Below are 23,105 nucleotides of genomic sequence, written 5' to 3' on the forward strand. Positions count from 1 at the left end.
GTATGTCAAACGTGACATTGGGTCCCCTCCTTAAAACTTAACAATTTAACTGTTTAATTGAATTTAATGATATCTGACCTGTAACTTATTTGTCTGGGAGAATTCCTTGATTATGTTTAGAAGAGGAGCCAACACAGTAGATTTTGCTGCAGAAATGCCATCAATTCTTTTCATAATTTCCACACTTGTAGGCCTGAAAAAATAGAACAGATATTCTATGATTTTATTATTTTAAGTTTGATATATGAAGGTAAAAAGGAAAAAAAAGACTTATAGATGCAGGAGGGAGAATATGAAAGTACTTGCTGAAGAATCTGAAAACAGAAATTAAAACTTAGATAAGCTAGCGAAGTTTACAATCAATTCCAAAGTTACATACATAACACTGTAATTATTTTAGGGAGAATTCAAGCATATGCAGATGTGAATATTGTGTGAACGGATCACAGCTGAGCAATGCCTAACCACAGTTTCAGTCTGAATAGTGTATTAACACTATGGAATGTTTCACTGCCAGAAGGAGAAAAGTGATCACTGGCTTCTGATCTGCTTGACCACCTTTTATTTTACCTATATTATTGCAAAATGAAATTTAAATTCATATTAAGGATAATTTTGATATTTTATTATTTATTTTATGGAATTTTAATGTGTTTTACTTTTCAGAACAAATCCCGAGCTGATAAATTTAATAAATGCAGTTGTGGTGTATAATTGGCATCAACTTATGTCAGTGTGAATCATTTGAACAGATTTAGAAGGATGATTTAAAAAAAAAAAAACCCATTCTAATTATTTGAAATGTTATCAAAACAGGTGGATCTAAATTCTCATTAGTCAAGAGCAACTGCATGAGATAAACATGAAAAGTCTAAAATGTTTGGAAATCATTGTAATAATTCCTCAGTTAGAGACACAAAGTAAATTCTGTAGAGCTAAAGATGAAAATGAAAAGACAAGCTGTCAATGCTTGTGGTATGTAAACACATTTTCCCCCTTTCTGTTATATTGTGGGCAACTAGATTTTCTAATTTTTAGGGATAATTACTTAGTTCAGGAATTCTCAAACTGGGACAAGTCACTCTGAGGAGGTCAAGAAAAAGGAAGATAGCAATTATGTTAAGCAAATGAACGTTGTTGGGTGACAAGAAAAAAGCTAAAAAAATCTATCTTCCCTCAGTTTTGATGACTGTAAGTTTGAGTTACGACGAAAGCAAATGGGTTAATTTATTACTCAATCCTAACTCCAATGAAATTATTAATTTATTCATGGGGTGGAATGGGAAGTTGAATTCATAGAAATTCATTTAACATTTTAAAAGATGAGAATCCCTTGCCTTTCCCCAGCAAAATGATTCCTGCTGTTCTCCAACATGTATCAAATGATGTTCATTCACTCACTTCAATGAACATTCATACCTTATCAGAGTCATATGAAGCAGCACTTTATTTGTTGCAAGCACAGCTGGAGGGATATCCCTTTCACTGGCAAGTTTCTGCCTGGCTGCCAATAACTTGCCATACAGTACAGTCTAAAAGAAACAAAAAGATGTTTACAAATTATTGCATTGAAAGGCAACACTCTTTTAAAATATCAATAAACAAACTTGCTACTCCATTTAAAATATGTCTTTAAAACAAAGGATGCAAATATAAACAAAAACAAGAAGTAGGCTATCTATCAGGAGCATTACTCTTTCATTTTAATTCAGAATGGAATGCCTCATCTAGGATGGCATTTTTAAATGTACGCTTTTGTGCCTCTGAATTAGACTTGCCTCCCGGCAACTGCCTAGGCAAGTCCCTGGAGTTTACTGGCAATATTTTCAAAAGTGGTTTATCCTTCTTCCTAGAATTTAGATAGAGTGACTGGCCCAAGGTCAACCAAATGGTTTCATGCTTCAAGTGGGACTAGAAGTCACAGTCTCAGTTTCTAGCCCGATGCCTTTAACCACTACGCAAAACTATCTTTCTTAGATGTTGAGTACATCATTCAGAATCATTAACATTACTCTCTTCCCTTCCAAACTATTACGTTTTACTCAGATGCCATTATGAGGGAGTCAAACAGATTAGCATGATGAAAGCAGTGTTGTACTATCAGCCTTATCCCTTTATATCTGTGCCATGATATTGCAACGATCTTCCAAAGCAGCAGAATTCATTATGTAATAATATTTTCCACATTTTGACAAAAGAAACATGATTCCCAGTGAGGTATGACTTAATTTTCACTTTAAACTAAATCAATCCATTTATTATGATTTCTATAATTATGAAAGAAACCTGGTTCTCGTATGAATCTAATCATCAAACACTGGGTATACTAACCTGCAATTCCTTCTCCCTTTCAGATATATCAGTTACTGTATCACTCAGAGAGCTGCAAGGCAGTGATAACTGCACAGAGGCACTACTATTGAAAGAAAAACAAATAAGAGCAAATAAGCCAAATAAGAGCACATAAACGCTTGCATTTCCCTAGAAGGGGCCAATTAATGAAGGAACCAAAAGGTTGTGAAATGCTTATTGGATCAAGTATGAAAGACATGCTTATGGCACAACTGGAGGAATAGACACTGTTGTTAATCTTTCCACAAGGAATCTACATGTTTTGTTTTTCTGGGAAAATGACCACATTTTAAAGATATTCAGTGAAAAAGCCATTCCTAAACTTAAATTGGTGACAGTAGCATCAGCATACAAACTTATTATAGTGTATTCCAACTTTTATCCACCCAATATATTCAACAAACATTAATATGAAGAGATACAAAAAAAGTATAGAAAAAGAAAAACTAATAGTATTTTCAGAAATACCTTTTATCCGAACATATACTTTGGCTGGACATCTTACTACTTTTTGAATAGGAAAACATTTCATGCAGAGAATTGTTCTTCAGTAACATAAAGTTAAAAAAGAGAGAAAATAGAGATGCATCTTATAATTTTTTTAGATACATTTAAATACACATGTTTTAAAATATATATAACTTTACAAGTAATTTAATAGGATTAGGACAAATCACATCACCACAGTTTGCTTGGGTTTTGATAACAGGAAGCATTAACTTTGAAAAGTGGAAAATATAAAGATAATATTGAACTAATTATGATATGAAGCTAATTACTTTATAGTTGAGCAAAAATGCCAATGCAGCCATGGTTGGCATCATCCAAGCCAAAATACAGAACAGTCTCTTGACTTCTTGGGTAAGAATGAAAGCCAGCATCATTTCAAAACTTAACCAGTTTAAATTTCTGATTTCTTATTTCTAAAATACTTATTTCAACATGTTACTGATTTTTCTACCCCTTTTATTGAGGAACCAGAAATAAACATCAACTGGATTTTGTACAATTTTATCTTGTTTTCAGATGCCTGCTCTGTGAAATATTCTCCTCCTCTCCAGAGATCCAGGAGGCCTTAATTCTTTTTGCGTCCTGGAAGGTCTTAAAATGCTGGTTCTTTCACCAAGCATTGTAATTAGGTGAGGCTGTAGGCCAAGACTGGGAACTGTTCGCTAGTCACTGTTTTCTGCATGTTGCTTTTAATTATTTCCTTTACATTCTTATTGTTGTTTACTGTGAGCTGCGCAGAGCTGTAATAAATGCTCACTGCTGATTTTATAAAGAAACGTTTTTCTCTAATGAATGTCACAAGTAATTTGTCATTACTTTATTTTGTCACAAATAATATTTCTTCTTTCAATAGTATCTTACAGAACTATGGTTCATTTTACTAGATAGCTTCAATTTTCACTCACAATTAACAAACTTGCTAGATTCCTCTGATCGTCTATATACCAGACACGTTTCATCTCAAACCCACAAGAACAATGATTTTAACTGATTAATTTATGCTGCTAGATTTTTCCTCCAACTGGAGGAATGCGTGCAGCTATCAGGAACATCATTCCAGTAAAGCTCTTTCAACCATTTCTAAATTCAGCAAATTTGTTTCCATATGGAACTTGTCTAACAATAATTCCTCTATTAATGAGAGGAATTATAGATAGATCTGTTATGTATAATCAATGCTATTCATGCTGCTACTGCCTCTGACTAAGAGATAATATCTCTAGGTTACCAGAAAAGATGTATCTTTGATACAGACCTGTTCCCTGAGTGTTGACAGAGGTAACCCAGCACTGGAAACATGTCCCGCTTCTGCAGAGATTTGTTTATTACTGTAAAGGGGAAGATAAAGAAGTTTAGACATCCTGAAAGCAAAAACCAGTCCCACAGTAAACTTTCTTTGCAAAGCATTCTGATTCAAACAATTCTGAATGTGAAGCATAGTATCTCAAGCAACTTGGAAGGTGCAAAGCTCAAAACAGAAAAAAAAGATGGTTACAATCAGACTAATTCTGCATATACACAGGCAAGAGAGCTATGGGTTTAAATGTACTACTTTCACACAATATAAAGCTCAACATGTTAAAGAAGGTAGCAACTACTTACCTTAATGTGTAATGTTTTGTCTCAGTATTGACAAATAGAAACTAATTCTTAACTAGCAGCCTTGGAAAAACATTCAACTCTAAATATCCAGAGATTTGAAAGCACAAAATATATTACTTTGGCTGGCAAAGGATTCTGAGAATTGTAGAATCCAGAAATTTTGACTAGTCTAGAAACAAAAAAAGTCTCCAGGACAGACTAACAGAATGGCTTGAAATACATGCACTTCAGAATCAGAAGATATAGTCACCTTGGAGTAGGTTTCTTTAAGTATAGTTCCTCATCAGATGGAAGTAAAAGGCTCTGCTCTTTTCTTGATTTACTGAGCCAATCTTTACCCTGAGAGCAAAACAAATTACTTAATACACTGATGCTCCATTGTCACTTAACTGAGCACTTTGTCTGATGACTACAAACCTACCTTCTCAGTAAGCATGCACATGAGTGCAAACTTGTTTTGACCAGAAACTTCTTTAAGAAAACCCTCAAGCATGAGACGTCGGCCCAATGCCTTCCATGAGTGCTCTGGCCAATCCTTCCCGCTTCCAAACAGAGCATAAGTCCGGAATTTGTCTGGGAGACGCTGAGACAACTGGTTTAAAACCAAAAAGGCTAGTAATACACTCAAGAATACAGTATTTAAAAGACACAATTCTCTATTTGCTTCTGCACAATTCTATATAAAGTCATCACTTAACAATGTAGCCTTTCCATTATCCCATCAAGAAATATACATCTTTCTAATATACAGAAAATGACTGCCTGTTCCAAGAGAACCAGTGTGATAAAAAGTAAACAAGCTGCATTAGATTTCTTTGGAAAAAAAAAGAGTTGCATAAGGGTTTATATATTTATATTGATTGTTCCTGGAAAGGAAGACCTTTTTTCCAATATAGGCCACATTTAAAATAAGAATAAAATAGATTAAAATCAGTTCAAAATACATCACTGGAGGAAAGTTTGTTTTTGATCTAAGCTTTTTTTTAGAAAAGATCATCTGAAATGAAAAAGTTTACATTTAACTATTAATGTGCTTAGAATAAGAAGGCAGATCAGATTTTAAGAAACTGGATCCTAAAAGCAAAGGGCATTGAAACATTTTTTGTGACACAACAATTCTATGTTTATATCTTCAGGAATCCTCAACTCTTCAGTTGGATCAGGGAATGGCTTTTGCTTTGTCTACTCAACTGTATCCAGGTAAAGAATGTTCTGCACCTCAAACTTTGGGCTAAACTGGGACAAAAATGTAGTCTACGCAACAGCATGTGCCTCTCTTCATTTTATTCCCTGGACTGATAATGACTTTGCTAAAGTCTTGGGTCAGGAGAGTATGGTTATCTATCCAAATCTTATTACCAGAAGCACATTTTGTACTGCAGCATTTTTACTATAAAAATCCCTTTGGTAAATTTGTAGGCTACTACAAATGCCACATTATTCTTTCTCTCTTCCCCCCTTTCTGCCAATGTTAACTTATGTATTCAAGGCATTTGAAATCATGACGTAAAATTTCACTTTCAGAAAGTATGGTATCAGTTTAATTAGAAATTACCAGTATCTCTTAGTTACTGGGCAAAGTATTTAATGCTCTTTTATGTTTTGTATGCATTGTATCCTATTGGTAACCTACTGGTGAAATGTTTAAAAGCAGTAGCGAGAGCTTGATATGTTTGATGATCTATTCTCCCAACAATCCTTTAAACCAACTCTCCAGATGCTCTAAGAGCAGATTTTTGATCAGGCTGTGCATAGGGAAGATGAAATATCCATATTCCTCTCTACCTTCATTAGAGGTTTCTGCTGGAACAAAGAACATTTAGTTGCTGGAGAGATGCCAAATGGATATCACTTTCATGTAGTTATTATTTTCTCTGTTAATATGTTTCTCTTGGCCTTGTTTCATTATTTTTATTTTTGCTCTGGTTTGTTACTCAATTTGGGGTCTTAATAGAATGGGATGCATCATTTGACATGTCCACAAACACAAAGTGTTGGAAATTGGCAGCCTCAAAATGAAACAAACAAAAAAATCTCACAAGTGCAGGACCCATCTTTTGAAAGTTTTAAACCTTCCTTTGTCTTAATGGGGATAGTATAGGATTTCAGCTGAGGCAACTTTTTAATTTGAAAGTTCCCAGGAGAATTTGATCACCACTGAAGATGGATTCAAATTTCAAATAACAGGTGAAATCTGATCTCTCTGGTGGCTCACTTGAAATCTGTTTAGGAACACACCTGTGCTTATTTTTACCCAAAGTCTACTAGGTTGAAAAAAGCTGATGATAAAACAATTTTTCACAAACCATGGGTGAATATGATGTAAACTATTTATATCTGGAAGTATGCTTCACAAAGGACATTTCTAACTATCTTAATATTATTATCAAACCATTAAATACTTGTTACACATAGAAATAAAAGCTACATAGAATAATATATTAGACTTTACATCTGAAATACTGTTAATTATAGTAAATATTCAGTAAACCATAAAATCAAAAGGAGCATAGTTTCCCGTTATAATAATTAAAACCGTTTCTTAAACCATAACAGCAGAAGAAACTTTCTGACATATTCTAGTTAATACAGATCAACTGAAAATTAATTCTTTTCCTAAGGCATTTTTCAATTTCAGTTGAATGAAACGTGAATAGCTCTTAAAATAGCCAATTTCATGCATACTGAATGACCTACCTTAAATAACTAACAGAAGGAAGTATTGCCATAGCACTTTCTGACTATTCAAAGTTATTTTTATACATTTTTAGTACTGCATAATAGAAAGGGCTCTCAGTCATACACGGTATTTTTAGAAAAGAAAACTGGCAAGAAATTTTTGCACAGGGTTTTATTAGAAACCATGACCAGTGCCCGGGGGAGGGGGGTAGCCCAAATGTTCGATTATGGAATGCCAAGAGATGGCATTATTTAACTTAATCTGTCCTATGGTAGGGCAGATAAAAAGGTGAAAAATAAAACAAATTGTATTTATTAAAATTAAAACAACATTTAATCAAATATGAAAGCTCTACAGAATGCACAAAGTTGTGAAAGAAAGTTTGTGAATATTTAGCAAATAAAGGAATGGGACACAATCTTATGTATACTCTTTAAGTCACATACTTTCTGCTATCCCAGTAAGTAGCACAGAGCTTGTTCTTTCATATGTAATGAATAATACTGAATTAATAAGAAGCAAAAAATCCTAGAATGCTTGCACTCCCAGACCCACCATTTGCCCCACTACCATGCAAACAGCATTACCAAATTTGCATCAATTTACCATACTTACAGATCCTCTGAGAAACAGTATTGGAACCCCCATGCCAAATCTCTCCTTTAAAGCACATATTGCAGACATCAGTTTATATGCTTGCTGACCAAAATCTTCAAAACTGTCTTGATGGTCAATTACTGGAGCACAACGAATGTTCCTAGAACTGCACCAAAATGTATATATTGTTTATAACTGGTATTAAAAAAATGGGTGTTTGTGTGTATGTGTTATTTGTCTCTTTCTTATACAGGTATACAAAGTCAAATCATTAGCATTACAACCTTGCATAATCGGAAAAGCAACCTAGAAAATGCTTCTTTTCTAATCACTGCAGTTATCAAGACCAATGGGCAAATTAGTCTTCATCCTATTTATGCTTCTTGATGCAACAGCATTAGTAAAATACCTTCAAACTTATCTTTTTCAATATTCTCACAATACTATGACTCTCATTCATCATGTTTCTTGGACATTAGTATGTTTGTTTCAATTGCATTTCTTTATGTATCATTATCTTTCCCATATAAATCTCTACAATTTTCAATATTCTCTCATTTTCCTTTCATCTTTAAGAATGTTATTATTTTATTTTCTATTTTTAAGTTCAAATATTAAACTTCATTCAATTTGCCATCAAACACAAACACACAAACACCATATACACAAACATTTAAATGTCTTATCACTCTTAGATCACTGTTTGTAAAAAGCAGACATTTTTATAAGCAGACATACAGTATTTCACATTTATTACTAGTCTCCAAATAGCCCAATAACTTTTTCTTTATTCTCATCTCACTCCTACTCATACATTCATGTAATCTAATAAAAAAAAAATCCTTCTGCCCCATAATTGCATTGATGCAGAATGTTGCCCAATGGTTTCCAAACCGATCTCTGTTTGTCTCTCAAACAATAAAGCCTAAAGCATTCAGGGCTGTAAATAGTGAAACAACTGAAAATCAGTAATGCTCTTTCAATCCGGACAGGATATGGACTCCAGGATTTTGCACTGGTTGAATGTCCACCTACGTCATTCTATACCAATTAAAGCATCTAGGCGCTTTTCAGAGATAACGTCAAACTGAACATTTGGCAATATTCTATTGTAATGCTATCAATGCCTGGATTGATGGTTGCCAGGCCTGGCTGTTTTAACTGCAATCTTGATGCAGCCTCACAAACTTTTATTATGTCTTCTGTATGGTCCACTGCACCTCAGCTGTATTTTATTCAAATTAGAAAATCCAAGGACTTTAGCTTGAAAGAAATAGGGTAGGTGGCCCAATGTCAGATCAGATAACAATAATATGGGTTCAAAAACGTTCATGTCCCTAGATAATTCTAGTTCTGAGCTATGGTAACTGATCTCACAGATTTATTGTGAGAATAAAATATAGAAAATCTATCTTTGGCACCTTAATTCTTTAAATTATAAATGTAAAATAATAATAGTGATACTAAAATAAAATTATATTCTGTGAATTAGCTTTTGGCAGTGAATGACTGAATGGCATACCATACACTGATATATTCTTCATTTTAAAAGTAATGATGGTTTAAGAATACTTCATTAGCAGAGAGCCATTATCCATTTATCTGCTGAGGGAAGGTGGTTTCAAACCTTAAATCTTTGGGGTGCAACATTTACCTCGATCTGCAATTATCGCAACATTTTTCTGTTCCCATGATGCCTGTCGATGCCTTTCGGAGTTGTTTGTCTTCAAAATGAGACAAGATGATTCTGCCCAAGAGAACGTTGGGAATTAAATAAAAGAACAAGAAGGTACATGTTAAATTCATTGAAGAAAACAATGAGCTGAAATCATCATCATTAATTAATTCACATAGGAGCTAATTATTTGTCCTTGAATCATCCTGAGACAGACATATTTTGTTCAAAGTATGGAACTGATGGCACAAGTGCAAAAATCCAGCAGAACCCTCTATGACTTAGCTTTACTAAAAGCTACTATTGTCACTTGTTAAAATATACAACGTAAACACTTACCTCCGCCTACAGCTGTTTAAGCTTAGATATTTCTCAATCTTGGCCATCATCTTCAGTTTGTACAGGCGAAAGTTATCATTATGTATCTCACTGATTAGGTGTCTTAAAAAGGAAAAGAATAGAAAAAAAACTTAAATACTGATAATTCATCTGATTTTTTTTCTGCTGCCTCCCCTTCCCCTTGTAAATATATAATAGGAAATATATAGGAATGTATGATGTTATATAACATCAATCATCAATTTGCTACCAGTATATACATAGCAAGAATATATCAATATCGTGGTGGCCATAGCATATGGAAGACTGTGACTTGGAAAATGAGAGGGATAAATAATAAAGAGAATGAATTAAGAAATGAAATGAAGGAAGGAAAGAAAAGCAGATTATGTTGTATATTTGTGAAACTAAGAAAAGGGTAGGGCAGTGATGTTGAACCTTTCTGTCCTCGCATGCCAAAATTGTGTGCGCGCATGCGATACCGTGCTCACGTGTGTCCCACATCCACAATGTAATGCGCCCTATGCATGCGTGTATGACACCCTCACCCTGCGCATGCACACACGATCCCTCCTCCAGCTAAGGGGGAGTTTTCGCTCTCCCCAGGCTCCGGAGGCGAAGGCTTCAGGGAGGACCTCTGGAGCCTGGGGGAGGCGGTTTTCACCCTCCCAGAAACTCAAAGAAAGCCTCTGGAGCGGAAGGAGGAAAAACAGAACTTTTGGATGGAACGGAAGTTCGGAAACGGACTGTTTGGAAATGGACTGTCCCCCCAGAGGCCCTCTAGAAGCTGGAAACAGTCCGTTTCCGAACTTCCAGTAAGCCAGGAAGTTCCATTTTTTGCCTTACCCCGGCTCCAGAAGCTTTCCTAGAGCCCGGGGAGGGCAAAAACTCCCCCATCCCTCCGGAGAGGCCGAAAATCAGCTGGCTGGCACGCATACGTGCTGGAGGTGACATAGGGCAATGGCTTGCATGCCCACAGAGATGGCTCCGCATGCCACCTGTGGCACGGCCATAGGTTCACCATCACAGGGGATAGGGCATAGCATTGTATGATGGTTTTCAGATTTTGAGGAGTACAGTGGCTGAATAAAGGGAGTATAGGGAGTATGTATTTCCCTAATCCTTGAACCAGGTTTAGAATAAGCCCATATAATAAATAAAGGTGTTATCTTAAATATTATTCTGTTAAGTGTCATAAGTGGATGAACTAAAGCTTGTTAAATATATGTAATGAGTGGGTCATTCAGAGATCCTGTTTCATGAGTATCGCCTTAAAATAATGGTAGTTATTTAAAATATATGTGTTAAACAGAAGTCCATTCATGGCATATTCTTCCCCATTCATGAGAAAAGAATAAATATAAATTTCAAAGACTTATTTTAATTGTTATTGTTTATGATTAAGTTAATTAGTAGAGGTTAGAAAGATAACCAACTCTGAACAAAGGACAGGCCATTATTTCATAGTGTCAAGAATAGATTTTGGGGTGGGAAAAGGACATAGAAGAAAAGGAAAGAATGAAAAAAAGAACTGCAGAAAAAACTTGTAAGAAAAAGTACAAGGTAGATTAGAATGAACAGAAAGACAAACGGAATCTGCTTGAGTCACAAAAATCAATTTACATTATGAATGCTACAGGAATGAAAGGAGCTATGCTAATGAGGTATAAAACTGCTTATTTTCATACCTCATAAATACCTCATTCTACAATGCTTAGTAGAAAAAGTAAATCTCTAAATGAAAAAAATATATATAAAGTTACAAAAAAGCTGAAATAAAAATACTATGTAAGGTATAAAGAAATAAAGATGCACTTGAACAAAAAGTAGTCACAAAATGAAGATTAAAAGAGAAAAGAAAATGCAAGGTTATTTCCACTGAAATAAAAACATTTGGATGTGGGTGAAAAGGAGTTTTCACAAGGTGGATGGAATTAAGAATTAAATTTATGAAATGATCTGGAATGCAAATGAAATGGGAACACACTTGGAAACATGTTGGTGATTTTTATGGGAAGGAGTATGATATGTCAAGTAGAATTCAAATGGTTACTAAGATTTAGTATCAAGGAAAAAATATGAAAAGGAAGACGCAAAATATATGAGAATGCTTTTAAAAAGGATAGGGCTGTAGGAATAGATAGTACAACTGGAGGAATGTGAAAATAAGGCTTGTTGATGAAGAAGCTATCAAACTTAATGAGACATTGTATGTCTGCTTGACATACAATGTTATGTTGTTAAGATCCTGAATGACTCGCAACATGACAGATTGTAATATCCTAAAAGTTATATGGATCTGAACTTTGATGTATTAAAGATCAATATAAGAAAAAAGCACCCCTGACAATCATGGTATATATGTATCAAATTTTTAAAATAGTAAATAATTCTCACTTGTTTTCCTCACAGTGCAGGTCTAATGCATGGGAAATGAATTATACAATAGTGCCACAGTAACTCATACTTTGAATTTGTAATCCCATTGTAAAATTCAAACATCAATGAAATATTAAACTTGGCCAACCAACTTTTATGTACAGGTAGTCCTCTCTCAGGGACCAGAATTGGGACTGGCTACTCAGTTGTTAAGTGAAGTGGTCAGTAAGTAAAACAGCAACTATGTGTACGGTCTTACTTCCGTTTTCAGCTTTTATTTGCTTTACAAATCTGCCAATGATGTAAATGTGAGTATTGGTCACATTACTTTTTCATCACATTCATAATTGTGAACAGTCACTAAACAAAGCAGTGACTAAACAATGGCTACCTGCAAATGTTTAAAATATTCAACATGGTTGTTTTAACATTTATACATACAAAGCAAGTCAGAATTGCAGTTACCTATTAAAGCTCATGTCAGCTGGAGTCCACAATACATAGCAAGAGGCTGGAAGCCCATCACGGCCAGCCCTTCCAATTTCCTGGTAGTATGATTCCATTTCCTTTGGGGCTCCATAATGTATAACTGTCCGAATGTCTGCTTTATTTATGCCCATTCCAAAGGCTATAGTAGCGACTATACACTGCAGAGAAGAACCAAAATCTCCAATATCAAAGTTACATTCATCTCAATATTAATGCACTTTTCAGTATTAATATTTGATCTGCATGAAGTATTTTTATACTATGACTTGTTAATGTTTTGGCAGACTCAGCTTAGAAACACAATATTTGAATTCCAAGTCATTTATATTATTTACTAAATCCAATACATATGTTAAAATGTCACTGCTGAGGACAAGAATCCCAATTAAAGTGTCCCCAAATATCATCTTCTAGGAAAACACATACAGTGAAGCGAACTGTAGAGGAGATGACAAAGCAGTGGTGGGTTCTGGAACACTGGCCCACGGTTGCAACAGGGCCCAGTGTTCTCCACATGAACGCGCACGGCACACGCATACACCTTCCAGCGACGCCTCCGCAAGCCTCCACGGCGCTCCAGCTGCTCGACAGAGCATCATATAGGTGCTGTACATGCCATGTGCAGAAGCGCCGAAGGCTTTAAAGGACAAGTAAGGAGCTTGGGCGGGCGGGTGGGCCCTCCGGAGTACCGTACTGGAATGGTACCCGGTGCTCCAGTCAGGCTCCGGTACACCCATACCGGGCCCTACCTCCTGCAACCCACCACTGTGACAAAGCTGAGCCTGAGAGAGAGGTCAAACATGTCATCAGTCTCAAGTCACTTCAAGACCACAAAACATCTATGTCCAGCCCACTTTGTATTCCAGTGAGTCTTATCTACTGCCAATTTGCTTGGACCATTAGTAGTTTAGATACTTTTAGAGAGTTTAAGCTTGCAATAAATCTTTATACCCATTTGAACTGTCTGGACCATGGGTCCTCAAACTATGGCCAAGGGCCACATGCAGCCTGTTGAAGTCATTCATTTGGCCCGCACAGGACCACAAGGCTGCCTCACCCACATTGCCCCACCCACCTTCGGCCCCAGGAGGTCAAAAAACAGGTAAAACAGTCTGTTTTTGACCCAAACTTTGCCCATTTCTTGCCTGCAAAATGCTTCTGGAGGTGGGGGAGGTGAAGAATGGGGTGCACAGACACGCCAGGAGGCAAAAAACTGGGTTTATTTTTCACCTCCCCCACCTGAAGAAGATAAATAGAGAAAGAGAGAGAGAGAAAGAGAGACTTGTTGATTGTAAGCTCCTTGGGGCTAAGAAGAATTGCTGCAAAACTGAGTTTCCTGAAATGGACCAGTAGACTCCTAAACAACTGAAAAAATGATCTAGTAAAAAGAAAAGTCAAACAAAAGAGCAACATGCACCAAAAGCAAATAAAACACATCCAGGAGCAAAACAAATTAAAGTTAAATTTATGTGCAGTTTGATGGACTGTTAAATTGGCCACGGCCCCCTAGCCACATGACTTAGCCACGCCCACCCAGCCGGTCTGGCCCCCAAACAATCTGAGGGACTGTGAATTGGACCCCTATTTTAAAAGCTTGAGGATCCCGGTCTGGACCTTCTGATTTCCCAGGGTTTGACAATCCCACTGTCAAAAAAGCTCTTGGGAAGTAAATCTTGCTTTAAATAGTCAACCAGAATCTGCCTTCCTGATTTGGGGAGAGAACCTAATTTAGATCTGCAAGAATCAAAACATATCATGCAATAACAAGAAGAGAATTTGGGGAGGGGGGAATCATTTAAGTAAGCTGTTAAAGACTCAGTTGTAGTGATCAATTGTAGCATAGATTTAACTGTTTCAAGCTTCCACACACAAATATTAAATATAATTTTGGGTCATTTTTCTCAAAAAATAAATGAACAAGTATAATGTTTTAGACTCATTTGTTTAATGTGTTGTCTATCTATCATTACCATATTTCCCTGAAAATAAGACCGAGTCATATTAATTTTTGCTTATTTTCCGATTAAGTCTTATTTTGGGGGAAATATAGTAAATGCATCTGTCCGGCTGACAATCTTAACTGGGACTTATTTTGGGGGTAGGGCTTATATTACAAACAGCCTGAAAAATAATGCTAGGGCTTATTTTCTGGTTAGGTCTTATTTTTGGGGAAACAGTAGTTTTAGGACTTGATCATGTTTATGCAGAAATACTGAAATTCAGAAGGCATCACAAAAAGCAGCACTATACATATATGTGTGTGTATGTGTGTGTGTACACAAACATACATACACTCAAACATACACACACATATATACTGATTTGATTAAAAACATGCAATAAGATCATATTCCAAATCATGGGCTAAAATATTAATGAAATTCTAATAGATAGATCATCAATTGAACATATTCAAGGTACCCATCAGAAGTTCTCTATTAAATGTTAAAACTTCCTATTATTTAGACGGACTAGTTTGTCTTCCCTGTCCTCCTTTTTTTAAAAACAGGAACTATACTCAGAATATTAATATATGCATAAATCTCATAACCTTTAAAAACAGCCACGTAAATTAAATAAGGCTACATAAAACAAGGTTTGAACATAAACTATTGGCATTTATATAGCATATCTCTAATATACAAACCTATATTGCTTCAAAAGAAAGGAAGAAATGTAACTATACTATTCATATTTCATCAAAACTTTTGAAATAATCCATTTAAAATGCTAGAAAAAACATATAGCCAGATCCTATGAATAAAAACATAGAGAATTAATATATCAACTTCAATAAGACATAATCAATTTATTAACTAGTGGGTCCTGATTTTGAAAAGGAAAACAAGACATTTATATGGTACCAATAGAACTGATTATTTGTAGCTCAGAGTTGAACTGTGGGCTCCTTGGTGGTCTCTGAGCTTGGTTTAAGCTCAGAGAGCACCAAGGTCCCCATGTTTATGTTGTTTTATATATGGAAAGCTTCTTCTGTATATTTCATTTACCTAAATTAGATAACAAGTTAAGTTGTTCCATACCTGAATTTCATCTCTCATGAATTTATGGTGGACATCTTTTCTTGCCTTGATTCCCAAGCCAGCATGGTATATACCACAAACTAGATTTAATTTTCTTAGCTCTGCAGCTACTTGTTCAGTAGTCTTCCTTGATGGACAGTAAACAATGGTGGGGCCCTCAAATTCATATGTAGACCTAAGATTAGAAAAATAAGTAGAAATCATTTGTATGTGAGGTTTTTCCAGTAATTATTAGAATAGCTAATAAACTGATTAGTGTATGATAAATCTCAATGTCAATTACATTACATTAAAATTGCCTTTTCGTCAAACACAGGTTCACATATCAGGCCTTCAATAGGTCCAATTAGGAAACCAAATTCATGTAACCTAACACTAATATGCCTTCCGTCCCCCCTTTTATTTCTGTGTGAACTAGAAAAGGCCTTGTCTGAGACATCTGCATACATTGCATTCCTGCCCAAGACTCAGGTTTCTTTTATCTAACTGTTGCCTTGGCAGCAGCTTTCATCTGTCTCTCAAGGCCATTCCTCTCCCCCCATATCACATGGGAAAAAGACTAATAATATGATTTATATATTTGCAAGGCATTTGTAGAATTAAATGACTCTTTATTTTACGAAGAAAACATTATGTGGAAGCTTCACTTGACAAAGACAATGGGCATTTGAAATCAAAACATATGGATCCATCTGTGAATGATCAGGCTACATGAAAGATTACAACTTGCAATCAAAGAGAAATAAATGTAAAGAGAACAAATATAATGTAATGAATATAAGGAGAACTAATGAAAACTTTCAATAGATATGTTATAAAATTAAGGTGAACGATGTAATAAACCTGATGAAGGTAGTCTGATCTTATGAAGCAGAACTGATAAATATATGCAGGAAAGCAATGCTAAAGATCAGAAAATATGAATTAGTTTGCTCTTTGTTCATCTTATTTGCTCTTTGAAAATAGCAATATAGGATTGGTAACAACTGCAAGTTAAATTCTACTAACTATGATATGATATGGGGGGAATTATTCAAAATACTAAGGAATGTAATCCAGAGCAAAGATTAATGTACATGTCAATGCATGGATGAAAATAATATCAAAGTACAAAAATATTTTAGGTCACGTGGAAACCCAAGAATGAACAAGAATGCTACTTGGTGAAGATCTGCCAAAACTCTGTTTCAAATATAAATTTTATGCATGAGTCAAGGAATGCTTATGACAAAGGAATAAAACTGAAAACAGGACAAAGGAAGTGCAAAATGTGTATATGACTAAAATTGAAAGAATTGTTAAGAATACAAAATGAAGGCTTCTGAAAGTATGACACTCTTTTTTTGCAATGTCAAGAATTTGCAATGTCAAGTTTGTGGTGGAAAATAGGTTTTTTTCCTTATCATTTCCTCTATTTATTTAGCTATTTAGTTATTTTGCTCACTGCTTTTTCTTCTTTTTTGCCTTCAGTTGTGTCACTCATGTCAAGCTGTGGAAAGTGCTGGAAAAAATAGGAATCCCAGAGTATCTCATTGTCCTAACTTATATTTGTTTTTCTTCATTTTCTTTATTAAATTTAGTTGCTGCCCATCTCGTTTTGAAGTGACTCTGATTAAAAGCATTAAAATCATAAAACATAAATAAACAAGTCAGGAAGCCACAGTACACACAGAACATAGTGAAACAGACTGACTCCAGATTGAAATAGTAGTACAACAAGGCTGCACACTTTCCCACCTATATGCAGAAAATACATTAAAGGAAGCTAGGTTGGAAGAGTAACATGGTTATAAAATCTGAGGAAGGAACATCAATCAAAGACACAATTAATGACATTATCCTGGTAACCTAAAATGTAAAGGATCTGCAAGCTGTGTAATTAAAATAAAAAACCACTATGGAAAAAATAAATATAAAAAACAAACGTCTGCCCTTATAAGGGGTAGTTTATGTAAAACTTTGTAGATAGAGGCATGATATAATGTTTTGCTGATATCTCTCTCTCTTTGACATTTAAATTGACAGATTCAAATTATTTAATATGAACCCTTTCTACTTCAACAGTATTTTCTCTCCCAATTTAAACTCCATCCTAACAAGAACAGATACCATATAATGCCTTGCAGAAAAAACCTAAAATGCTCAACAAATATTATATTGAGGCTAGATGTCTTTACACTGCATTAAACAGTCTTCCCCAACAAATATACAAATAATTTCTTGCTCAATAATTTCTTGCAGTCATAATTTAGGAAGTGAATATTCGGCTTTACTACCCAATCTGGCCTCTGTAACAATGTTTTAAAAGCAGAAAGAAAAGGATTGCAATGATCAGTAACACTGTATTTACACAACAGATTTTGTAGCAAGCCTGTTTACCAATCCATCTTCTGCTGTTTCTTTAATGTCCAAGCTCCATTCCAACCTCCACAATTAAGCTTTAGTTTATTGATTTATTTGCATTTCTGTCTGGCATATACACTACGTACATTCTACCTTCAAGCTTGTACTCATAAAAACATTTTCTGAGGTAGATTATACTGAAAGCTAATAATTGACTCCCAAATCCTCAAATAAGCCAAACAGGGTTCTAAAAACTGTTTAAAAGATTTATTTCATGAAAATGATCTTCGAGTTAAGAACAAGTTGTCAATATATCTCAGAGCTTGCTTACTTGTTGTCTTTTGGAATGAGGAACTGCAATAAATCCTGGATTATATTTCCAGATTTTCGCCTAACGTCCAGGTATAGATTAGGTCGATCAAAACTGGTACAAGTAATGTGAGGAGTTCTTAAATTCAAACAGTCTATTATATCTTTCCTAATTGAAGAGCTTGCTGTTGCAGTCAATGCAACAATAGGAACCTAAAAAGAAAAAAAGAAAACTGTGATAGAATGAAAAGCTGAATTTACTAATTATTTTAAATGACAATACAAAGTTAAGAAATGGAAAATTATCAGAAGCCTTTGAATTGTGTACAGTATTTAGTATGCATGCATGTATCCTGGAAACCTTGACCACAAACAACTAAATTCCCACAAACACATGGAGTATATTCACATGGCAGACTAATTCTTGCAAATCAAACTGAAGCCAAGCACAGAATGATATTACTTTTAGCCTTAATCACCATGTGTAGTCACGGTCTTTTCTTGGGTTTACAGATTTAATCACAGAATCCCATATAGTTTAAAGCCGTGATGGCGAACGTGTGGCACGCATGCCAGAGGGGGCACGCAGAGCCCTCTCTGTGGACATGTGTGTCATCGCCAGCTGGTCTTTGGATTTCCGGCCCTCTGACACGCTTGAAGACCAGCTGGCAACAGTGTACGTGCCCACAGAGAGGGCTTTGCGTGCCACCTCTGGCACGCATGCCATAGGTTCACCATCACGGTTTTAAACCATATGGGATTTGTTGCTGAAAGTGAAAACCAACGAAGAAATTACAATGCTCATTGAACACACACATGCACACACACACATATACAAACATGCATACTTAAACATTTAAAATGCAGAAAAAAAAACAATATAAATAAGCTTTTTTACCTTAGGAAGGTTTTTCTTTAACAATCCCAAAGACCTGAAAGAATTTCTGAAGTCATGTCCCCACTCAGAAATACAGTGAGCTTCATCAACCGCTATTAATGTGATGCCTAAAGAGAAATAAAAATAGTCCTGTATAGTTTGCTTTCATTTTCAGAATTTAGAACAAAGAGCTGTATGCAGAATGTACAGGAGCTGAAGCAATTTATCTATTTTTCTATAAATAGAGCATTATCTCCAGTAAAGAGATAATGATCTTAAAGGTCCTTGATCACAACTATTTTTAAAAAGTACACAATGCACAATTAGTTCTGAATTAGTTCTATAAAGGAACGTGTTCTACCTGTAATCTGGAAAAACTTGAGTAAAGTTTGTGAGAAAGCAGAAATAAGAAGTTTATAGTTTTGTTTTATAGTTTTATTGTGCTTCTGTCTGATAATAGTAAAAAAAAACACCATGCCAGTGGTATTCAGCATCAAAATTCTTCCATGTAATTAGAAGATATTCTGAAGACAGCATGGTGCCCATGGTCGTGCAGTGGTTAGAATGCAATGTTGCAAGCTAACTCTGCTAACTGCCAGCAGTTTGATTCTCACTAGCTCAAGGTTGACTCAGCCTTCCATGTTTCCAAAGTTGGAAAACAAGGCCCAAGTTATTGGGGAAAATATGCTGACTCTGTAAACCGCTTAGAGAGGGCTGTAAAGCCCTATGAAGCAGTATATAAGTCTAAGTGCTATTGCTATTTACTGTATTTTTAAGAGTATAAGACGCACCTTTTTTCCAAAAGAGGGTGAACATTTGGGTGTGTCTTATACACTGAATGTAGCCCCACCCACCAGCCCCAACCCTTTGATCGCTGCCTCTCTGCAATTTACCTCCTTGCAGCAAATGGGGAAAATGGGGCTTGCAAGGCTGCAATAGGCTATGGCAATCCCTGCAGCCTGGAAAAGCTGATGATTGGGAGGCCCATGCTAAAATTGAAAGTGAAACTTGCTGTTTGCTACACAAGGCAAATTGCTGGGAGGCAGAGGCAGATTTTATTTTCTTGTGCTAATCAGGCTGTTTGCTGCAAGGCGGTAAGTCAATAACTTATAAATGCCTATAGAATGTTCAAATTACTAGACTTATTTTTTTAAAAACTGCTTTATTATTGTTCTAGACAGCTTAACAAAACAAAGAAGCTTTCTAAAATAAATGCTTGATCTGAAGAGGTCCAGTGCTATTGTATCTTCTTTTAAATAGCAGGGAATAACTATACTTTCAATTTTGCACATTGAAATAAATTGTGCCGATTTGCATAATTTATACATTCTGCAGAATTCAATGCACCAAAGTGCAAAAAATAGATAGTATAAGAAGGTTTTATAGATATTTTTGCGTACACATAAACTAGTTTACCACTGACTAGCAGAATTGTGCATCCTCATAAGTCCTTGTTCAGGTATAAATATATAAAGACATAATTAAAGATATTACTTAAAATAAATATATAAACATAAAACATAATTAAACGGGCTTTCAAGTTGTTTAACCTCACAGCAATGCCAAAGATTACAACTTTTTCTAAATGTTTTCATGCTATCAATGTTCTAGGATGTCCTTAATGTCCTTAATCAAAGGAGTGATTTTATTTAAGGCAGCATTACACCTTAAGAAAGTGATGTGATCTACCTTGACTTCTCCAGTCCCACCAGAGAGATCCATCACTTTGCTTTACTGAAAATGGTGGCAGAAAGGACTTCCAACCACACATTTGAATTTGACACAGAATTCCAGTGGCTCTTAAAGAAAACGTTCAAGGTTTTGCACATCAACTATCAGCACTTACCAACTGCTTTGTCAATTTGCTGAAGCCACAAGAGGTTCCCTGAACAGAATTCCGGAGTTAAATAGACAACTCTATACTGTCCCCTGTGTAAAGCAAAGGAAAACAGAATTACTTTATTACAAAAGTAAGCTAACATTCATGTTACATACAGTTGAAGTATTGGTTAAGACTTGGTTGTGATAGAATTCTCTGCAATAAGTCCCACTGAGTTCAAAATGATTCATTTCAATGAAGTAACAATATTTATTGAGAAAAGTGTTTTTTCAGTACTATATAAATACAGGGCTGGAATAAAGCTTACGCTTTGATCTCCTCTCTGACATTTTTTGACTGTGCTGATCCAAGCAGGCAAGCTGAAACTCCTGACATTCTGCAGAGGAAAAAAAAACACCAAAGTAAAAATTAGTTCATGAACACTACATTCTTTGGTCAACTCCCAATCCCTTCCTACTTAAGCCAAAATAGCAATCTGAGCATCAAATCTAGATAGCAAGAAATGATTCCTCTATTTTATACATTTTATTCCTGCATCAGTTTAAAGTACAATTTTTCCTAAAAAAAAAAAAAGTAAAAGCTAGATTTTGTATTATATGTAAAGTACAGCAATTCTTTCCTCTCTCCATGCCTTTCCTCTGTCCATGCCTTCAAAATCATCTTGCACAGCTCTGGAAATGTTATATTTCAGAGTAGAAAAAAATAAGCTTAAACCTCTCTATGAAACTTTCAAAAATGACACCAGTAAAAGAATTTGGAAGTGGAATGAGTGACATGCACATCCAAATTACAAAGAATATATAACACATATGTTAATCAAAAGCTTTTTTTATATATAATAAAAGTGTGTTTTTAGAAATGAAAGGCTACTTTCTAAATTAAGAATTTATTTCACTTCAAATCTACCACCAAAACTGCTTTATGATTTTTTTTCCTTTTAGCAACCTAGCCAAAAATGTGAAATTTTTGATTTCCCAGGAAAAGAAAGGACATGTAACAGAGAGAAAACTATGTGTAGTTTATAAGTCACTGTAACCAAATACTATTTCACGCAATATAGTCTTATGTTTTTAAAGAAACCAGTATGTACAAAGTACCATGCACTGGAGTATATTGTTCTTTGGTCAACTCCCAATCCCTTCCTACTTGAGCCAAAATAGCAATCTGAGCATCAAATCTAAATAGCAAGAAATGATTCCTCTATTTTATACTTCTATTCTTGGGTCTCATGGAAAGCTGTTCTGTCCCCCCTTCACGGCTCTTAACAAACGGCAAGACAAATAAACTTAAAAGGAACTTTATTTATCAGTTCTCAGTTCAAACTGGCTTCGAGCCCAAAAATAAACTAATTAAAGTCTCTGCCAAAAGATAATGGACTGAAACACAAATCTTTCTTACTTCAATACAAGGTGAATCAAACGAAAGCAAAGCCCTTCTTCCAAAGTCTCTACAAATCAGGGTTACAGAAGTCAAACCACTTTTCCAAGTGAACAGCAAAGAAACCACGATCAAGGATCAAGGAACGCACGAAGGAACGTTGACTCCTGCGACTAGGGCGTGGCAGCATCCATCCTTTTATCTCCAAACCTGCCTCTAACAAGCCCCAGCTGCATAATGAATCTTGTATCCCGAAAAGACTCACAGCAGACATCTGCTGAGTCACAACGCTATCCCCCACCGCAGGGCCCTTTCCCCAGGGTCCGATGGTCTGGATGCGGTGGGAATGTCGTGTCCACAAGATGACCCGCACCCATTTCCCTTGGTGCCTTTTTCATGAATCCCAAACCTCTGGAGGCATAGCCCCCTTGAATTGGATCTCTTTAGGTATCCGGTGGCCACCATGTTTCCTTCCGCCCTTCACGGCGTCGACACCCCATCCAGGGTCATCCACCCTCCGCAAGGCCAACCCACCAGCCCCCCTACCATCGGAGCTTGATGGCAGCTCTACCAGCTTCGGCCGAGCCTTAACACCCTGTCCAGGGTCCTCCACCCTCTGCAAGGCCGACCCACCAGCCCTCCTACCGTCGGAGGTTGATGGCACCTCTACCAGCTTCGGCCAAGCCTTAACACCC

At 35.8% G+C, this 23,105-nt stretch overlaps 1 protein-coding gene across 4 annotated transcripts in view; it reads right to left on the reverse strand.

Moving 5' to 3' along the window:
- Nucleotides 1–23,105, reverse strand: part of WRN (WRN RecQ like helicase) — a 73,023-nt gene that overhangs the window by 17,633 nt on the left and 32,285 nt on the right. For all 4 annotated transcript variants that reach the window (XM_032214087.1, XM_032214088.1, XM_032214084.1 and 1 more), the window contains exons 15-30: nt 21,341–21,409; nt 21,040–21,122; nt 19,215–19,321; nt 18,339–18,529; nt 15,665–15,839; nt 12,600–12,781; nt 9,756–9,857; nt 9,396–9,488; nt 7,760–7,907; nt 4,886–5,056; nt 4,715–4,803; nt 4,118–4,190; nt 2,821–2,897; nt 2,332–2,416; nt 1,420–1,532; nt 79–193 (exon numbers count right to left, since the gene is read on the reverse strand). In XM_032214087.1, the coding sequence (XP_032069978.1) occupies nt 79–193; nt 1,420–1,532; nt 2,332–2,416; nt 2,821–2,897; nt 4,118–4,190; nt 4,715–4,803; nt 4,886–5,056; nt 7,760–7,907; nt 9,396–9,488; nt 9,756–9,857; nt 12,600–12,781; nt 15,665–15,839; nt 18,339–18,529; nt 19,215–19,321; nt 21,040–21,122; nt 21,341–21,409 (1,873 nt within the window). The remainder of the gene's footprint in view (nt 1–78; nt 194–1,419; nt 1,533–2,331; nt 2,417–2,820; nt 2,898–4,117; nt 4,191–4,714; nt 4,804–4,885; nt 5,057–7,759; nt 7,908–9,395; nt 9,489–9,755; nt 9,858–12,599; nt 12,782–15,664; nt 15,840–18,338; nt 18,530–19,214; nt 19,322–21,039; nt 21,123–21,340; nt 21,410–23,105) is intronic.

Source organism: Thamnophis elegans, chromosome 3 (assembly GCF_009769535.1).
Source record: "Thamnophis elegans isolate rThaEle1 chromosome 3, rThaEle1.pri, whole genome shotgun sequence".
NCBI lineage: Eukaryota > Metazoa > Chordata > Lepidosauria > Squamata > Colubridae > Thamnophis > Thamnophis elegans.